The 6,000-nt window shown below is 48.5% G+C and overlaps 1 protein-coding gene and 1 long non-coding RNA gene across 2 annotated transcripts in view; one reads left to right on the top strand and one right to left on the bottom strand.

Annotated features, from left to right (window-relative positions):
• Positions 1 to 279: 279 nt before the first annotated feature.
• On the bottom strand, positions 280 to 1,859 carry NAT8 (N-acetyltransferase 8 (putative)). The gene is given in 2 exon segments (NM_001132635.1): positions 280 to 1,151; positions 1,767 to 1,859. A coding segment is annotated over 1 exon segment (684 nt). The 5' UTR covers positions 1,077 to 1,151; positions 1,767 to 1,859; the 3' UTR covers positions 280 to 392.
• The window catches only part of LOC134759393 (uncharacterized), a 27,681-nt gene continuing 22,367 nt past the window's right edge, over positions 687 to 6,000 (top strand). Inside the window, exon 1 of the long non-coding RNA XR_010136271.1 lies at positions 687 to 773. This is a non-coding gene — a long non-coding RNA (uncharacterized LOC134759393). The remainder of the gene's footprint in view (positions 774 to 6,000) is intronic.

Here is a 6,000-nt window from a genome sequence, read left to right as displayed (position 1 = left end):
TAGCCTGTGGGAAAACAAAAAGCACCATTGAGCTAGTCTTTCAGCCAATCCCACTGCATTTGCACAATGCAATCTGAGACCAGAGGAACTGCCCAGCCAAGCTCAGCCAAAATTGCTGACTTCAGACTCATGAACTAAATAAATATTTGTTTCATTTTATGGTTGTTCTTATGCAACATTATCCTGGCACTAGAAAAATGAAACAGATGGGACTCAAAAAGACTGAATGAAGCAGAAACCCAGAAGCTACCCCACAAGCAATCACATGGGACTCAGATGTGAATGGACAATAAGCTTTTATTGCATTGAAAGGTCATTGCAGTGAAAGGTTGGGGATTGCTTGCTGCTACAGCTGAATGGATTCTATTCTGACCAATACACACAGAAAGAGATCATAGACTCTCTACCTTAGAAGAAGGGAGGTGGTAGATGAAATGAACTGTATGAAGAGCCACTAGCCTGGCCCACACACAGAAGAAGGACTGGCCCGTCTTCTTGAAGCCCATGCTCTGGTAGAGGGCCATGGCAGAGAGCTGGATGGTGCCGGTGTCCAGGATAACTTCACTGTAGCCCTGGTCCCGGGCAAACTGGAGGACAGTCCTGACCAGAGCTTTTGCTATCCCCTGACCACGGTGCTCACTGTCCACAGAGAGATGAAACAGCTGCAACTGCTTCTCCCTCAAGGTGGGATCATCAACAGGCAGAGCTCCTACCGTGCCCACCACCTTCTCTTCAGACTCAGCCACCCAGAAGCAGGAGCCACGCTCACTCAGGTAGGATTTGGTGATGTCAGACATGTCTGTGCGCAATGCCATGTCTACATACTCCATCCAGGGTTTTTTGGCAAGGAACCACAGGGCAGGGAGGAGGCTGAGGCTGAAAAGGAGGGCCAGAAGCCAGGAGCCGGAGACCAGGTGTAGGGCAAGGGCCCCCCCAAGTAAGAGTATGAGGGTTCGAGGTAGCTTCAGCAATTGCCGGAAGGTGGCTGGGGCGTGCTCAGCCATCCCCCGGGAGAGCAAGCCCACGACCCACTGGTGGTCGCTCTCCTGGTATTTGCGGATGTGATAAGGAGCCATGGACAGACTTCTGTGTCTGAAATCTCTAAGTCCAGGAGACAGAGCTAGGCCTCCCTGCACGCCTTTACGCCAGGCCTGGAGAAGAGAGAGGAAACCATGTGAGTGCCTGCATGGCTCCCAGCCTTGCAGGAACAGGGAGACCTGCTCAAGGGTGTGTCTTTCCGCTTTTGCCCATGAGGAAGCAGGCATCTGCTACTGGGAGAAAGTAGAGTCAGAAAGACCTGCATTGGAATCTGGTTCCATCCCTTTCTAGCTGTGTGACCTTGGGCATGTCACTTAACCTCTCTGAGCCTCCATTTCTTCATCTATAGAACAGGGGAGAAGAAAACCTACCTTCTAGAGTTGTTTTGAAGATTGAATAAAATACCATCTATAAAGCCCTGATAGATGAACTACCCACCGCTCTTCCTTTTTCTGTTTCCTTTTTCTGGCTGTCTCAGCTTCTTGGTGCATTGAGGGGGCACCTATCTCAGGCCGGCCACACGTGCAACCCTTTGGTCCTTCTCCAGGGACCACAGATCGCAGAAATCCTGTGTCCAACACAAGTTTCAGGAAATGCTCCCTCCAGCTTTATTGTAAGTTTTTAGGTTGCTGAGGTGGCATAAGAGCCAAGCACAAAAAACAGCCCAGCCTCCAGATCCCAAGGAAGGTGCATGCTCAGAGCACTGTCCTTCCACCCAGTCCCCTCACCTGTCACCACAAGAGCCTTGAGTGTCCAGGGAGCTTCAGCTCTCAGCCGCTCACTGGCATCCAGGAGATACCGTCCGGGGCTTGCCCACCCCTGGAAAGCAGGCTGGCTGTCTCGTTGGTTGGTTCCTGAATGTTCGGTAATCATAAACTCTAGGGTCAAAGAGCTGGGCTGTAGAGCCCAGTCTGCATTCCTCTTTGTGTTGAAAGGGAATGACCTGGAGGGGGAGACTCAGGATCTGGAACTGCGTGGGGTCCTTCCCCTTCTGGAAGGCATGCCACCTCTCTTGCCTGTTCAGGCCCCGAGCATCTCTCTGCCACCTGGCACACTTGGTACTCTCTGAGATCCACCCTGGTCCCTGTACACATATACCACGAGCCTGAGAAATGTGCCATTCACCCTGCACTCAGTCACCATTGGCCAGAAGCCGAGTCCCCACGCTTGGCAACAAGGCCCTTCCCAGTTAGCCTTCTCCCTGCTGAGGTCTCCCTGGTCCACAAAGCATCGATTGTTGGCAGTTCCTTGCACTCACCTCACCAACCCCCACCTCCACCCATTCATTGATTCAGTCAACAGTTGTGTGCCATGCACTTCCTGTGTCCGGGGGTCATTTCAGCCATGAGCAAGGTTGACATTCGGCTGACAGGCATGGCTGTGTGTGGCTGGTGTGTGTTCTGGCTGTTGGTCAGAGGCTGTGCCACAGCTATTGTTAAATATTTTGCACTGCAGATGTTGGGGAGGCCCAAATTCGTGCTCTTGTACCCGACGTGGAGCTGATGCCAAACGCTGACACATGGGTGCTTGGAGATAGAGAAAGTTTTATTCGATTTGGCCAAAGCAAGAAGGCAGGAGAGCAAGATCTCAAATTCAGTTCAACAAAGAAGCAGCAGCAGAATGTTTTTCTGCAGCTAGAGAGTGAGGAAGGGGGAGTTCAGGGGGATTGAGGGGAAAAGTCTGTTTCCTCAGTCTCAGATAACAGGTTGAGCAACCAGGCTTCTGGGTGTCAGCAGCTGGTCACAGTGTCCTTCAAGGCATTCATTCCTTCTGCAAACTTTTCCTGACCCTAAAGATATGTCTTGCTGCTGGGCAAAGAAACAGTACATGAGCAGTTTATCATTATGTTGTGGGAACAAGGAATATTGGACCAAAAGCAAGTGGTTAACATGTGCAAGGCAGCAAGGGTCTGATCAGAATGTTCATTATTTCAGTCACTAAAACATGGTGTGGTGCTGAAATCTCAAGGGGCCCGATTACAAGGATGCAACAAACAAGGTAGGCAAAAGCAAAACCTAACAGAAAAAGCCCTTTTCCACACCAACTTACATGCTATTGAAGGGAAACTTCCCTTCCAAAGATTAGCTAACCTATTGATGATCAGCCACGCTGGGCCTGTCATTTAGGTTAGGTAGTTTGGACTCTATTCCAAGAGCAAGGGGAGGACATTGATATGCATGGAGGGGAGGAGGGGTGTGTGTGCGTGTGCGCACACATGCATTTGTGTGCATCACTCTGGCTGCAGGTGGACAATGGATCTGAGGAGGTAGGAATGGAAGCACCTACCCCTCAAGGCTCATGCCACATCCAGGCAAGAGCAGGGCCCCCAGTACAGGGATGCAGGTGCTCACTGTAGAAGAGCAGCTGGCCCAGAGGGGCTGGTAGGAGCTAAAATTGGGCCTTCCTCTGATTGCCAAGCCATGGGCCATGGCACGAAGCTGCGACTGGCCAAAGGAAAAGGCAACCTTTTCTTATTTGCTCAAAGGCATTGCTTGCCTGCTAAACTCTGCATCCAGAGGGCTGCATGGCTTGAGGCTGTGCCTAGCGCTGTGTTCACAAAGAAGCCGCCTGGGCTAGCAGAGGCCCATGAGACAGCAGTGGCTTCACCAGAGGGAGGAAGTCAAGAAGGTGAGACATGAGCCACATGGAGGTGCATTTGGGGCAGAAATGGCAGGAGTTTGAATGATTCACACAGGGATGAGGGTGAGGAAGGGCTCAGAGACGACAGCCAGGTTACTGGTAGGGGCATTCAGGAAAACATGGGAGAGAGCCCAGATTTGGAAAAGTCAAGGCTTCCCCTAAAGGTGCTGCTCTGCAGCCTTCCTCAGCAGAAACCAGAAGCTGGGAGCCAGCAGCGGGGACCCAGGGCCAGCAGGTGGAGGCTGCTGAGATTCCAGATTTTTGGTACCCAACACCACCTCCAAGGAAAAGTCTAAGGAGCATCAAGTCTGAGCAGGAAGTCCATGGCTCATCTTTAGAGTGTTCTTAGAACATTTCAGTGTCAAGCAGGAGTTGGCCTAGAAATCACAAGAGGTGAGCAGCTGCTCCAAAGCACCACTGAGTACTTCTAGTGTGAGTCTGACCAATATTCAGAGTCAGACTGAATATTGACCTGCCGGTCACGTGGAGGGGGAGAGGTTTGTGCTCCGTCCCTGTGTGCTGGCTCTCCCTCCATGCTCGCTGGTGGCTGTGGCTTCCTCAAAACACAGTGACCTCAGTTGACATTCAGGCGTCTCTTGCTCCCAGGATTTACAGTGACTTCTGCATTTTTGTAGCTTTCCTGATAAAAGCCTGGGCTTTCCTTGTCAGACCTGAAAGATTCATTTATTCATTCAACAAACAGTGGCCGAGGGCTTGTGGTGTGCCGGGCCTGGACTTGGCATGAAGGCACCAGATGTCAGAAGCGAGGCTGCTGCCCAGGAGGACACACCTGATGGGGCTGTGGGACCAGGATGATGGTGGAGACATCACAGCCAGAATAACTTTGATAGGAGGGTGAACTTGACAGTTAGGACTTAGTTCTCCTTGAAGAGGTCCTTCACATCCCTTGTGAGTTGGATTCCTAGGTGTTTTATTCTCTTTGAAGCAATCGTGAATGGGAGTTCACTTATGATTTGGCTCTCTGTTTGTCTTTTATTGGTGTATGAGAATGCTTGTGATTTTTGCACATTGATTTTGTATCCTGAGACTTTGCTGAAGTTGCTTATCAGTTTAACGAGATTTTGGGCTGGGATGATGGAGTTTCTCTTGTGGGCATTTAGTGCTATAAATTTCCCTCTACACACTGCTTTAAATGTGTCCCAGAGATTCTGGTATGTTGTGTCTTTTTTCTCATTGGTTTCAAAGAACATCTTTATTTCTGCCTTCATTTCATTATGTACCCAGTAGTCATTCAGGAGCAGGTTGTTCAGTTTCCATGTAGTTGAGCAGTTCTGAGTAAATTTCTTAATCCTGAGTTCTAGTTTGATTGCACTGTGGTCTGAGAGACAGTTTGTTATAATTTCTGTTCTTTTACATTTCCTAAGGAGTGCTTTACTTCCACCTATGTGGTCAATTTTGGAATAAGTGCGATGTGGTGCTGAGAAGAATGTATATTCTCTTGATTTGGGGTGGAGAGTTCTGTAGATGTCTGTTATGTCTGCTTGGTGCAGAGCTGAGTTCAATTCCTGGATAGCCTTGTTAACTTTCTGTCTCGTTGATCTGTCCAATGTTGACAGTGGGGTGTTAAAGTCTCCCATTATTTTAATGTGTGGGAGTCTAAGTCTCTTTGTAGGTCTCTAAGGACTTGCTTTATGAATCTGGATGCTCCTGTATTGGGTGCATATGTATTTAGGATAGTTAGCTCTTCTCATTGAATTGATCCCCTTACCATTATGTAATGGCCTTCTTTGTGTCTTTTGATCTTTGCTGGTTTAAAGTCTGTTTTATCAGAGACTAGGATTGCAACCCCTGCCTTTTTTTGTTTTCCATTTGCTTGGTAGATTTTCCTCCATCCCTTTATTTTGAGCCTATGTGTGTCTCTGCATGTGAGATGGATCTCCTGAATACAGCACACTGATGGGTTTTGACTCTTTATCCAATTTGCCAGTCTGTGCCTTTTAATTGGAGCATTTAGCCCATTTACATTTAAGGTTAATATTGTTATATGTGAATTTGATCCTGTCATTAAGATGTTAGCTGGTTATTTTGCTTGTTAGTTGATGCAGTTTCTTCCTAGCATTGATGTTCTTTACAATTTGGCATGTTTTTGCAGTGGCTGGTACTGGTTGTTCCTTTCCAGGTTTAGTGCTTCCTTCAGGAGCTCTTGTAGGGCAGGCCTGGTGGTGAGAAAATCTCTCAGCATTTGCTTGTCTGTAAAGTATTTTATTTCTCCTTCACTTATGAAGCTTAGTTTGGCTGGATATGAAATTCTGGGTTGAAAATTCTTTTCTTTAAGAATGTTGAATATTGGCCCCCACTCTC

This window comes from Pongo abelii, chromosome 12, assembly GCF_028885655.2.
Source record: "Pongo abelii isolate AG06213 chromosome 12, NHGRI_mPonAbe1-v2.0_pri, whole genome shotgun sequence".
Lineage (NCBI taxonomy): Eukaryota > Metazoa > Chordata > Mammalia > Primates > Hominidae > Pongo > Pongo abelii.
The sequence above is the reverse complement of the archived record's forward strand: the minus strand, read 5'-3'. Positions and strand labels throughout refer to the sequence as shown.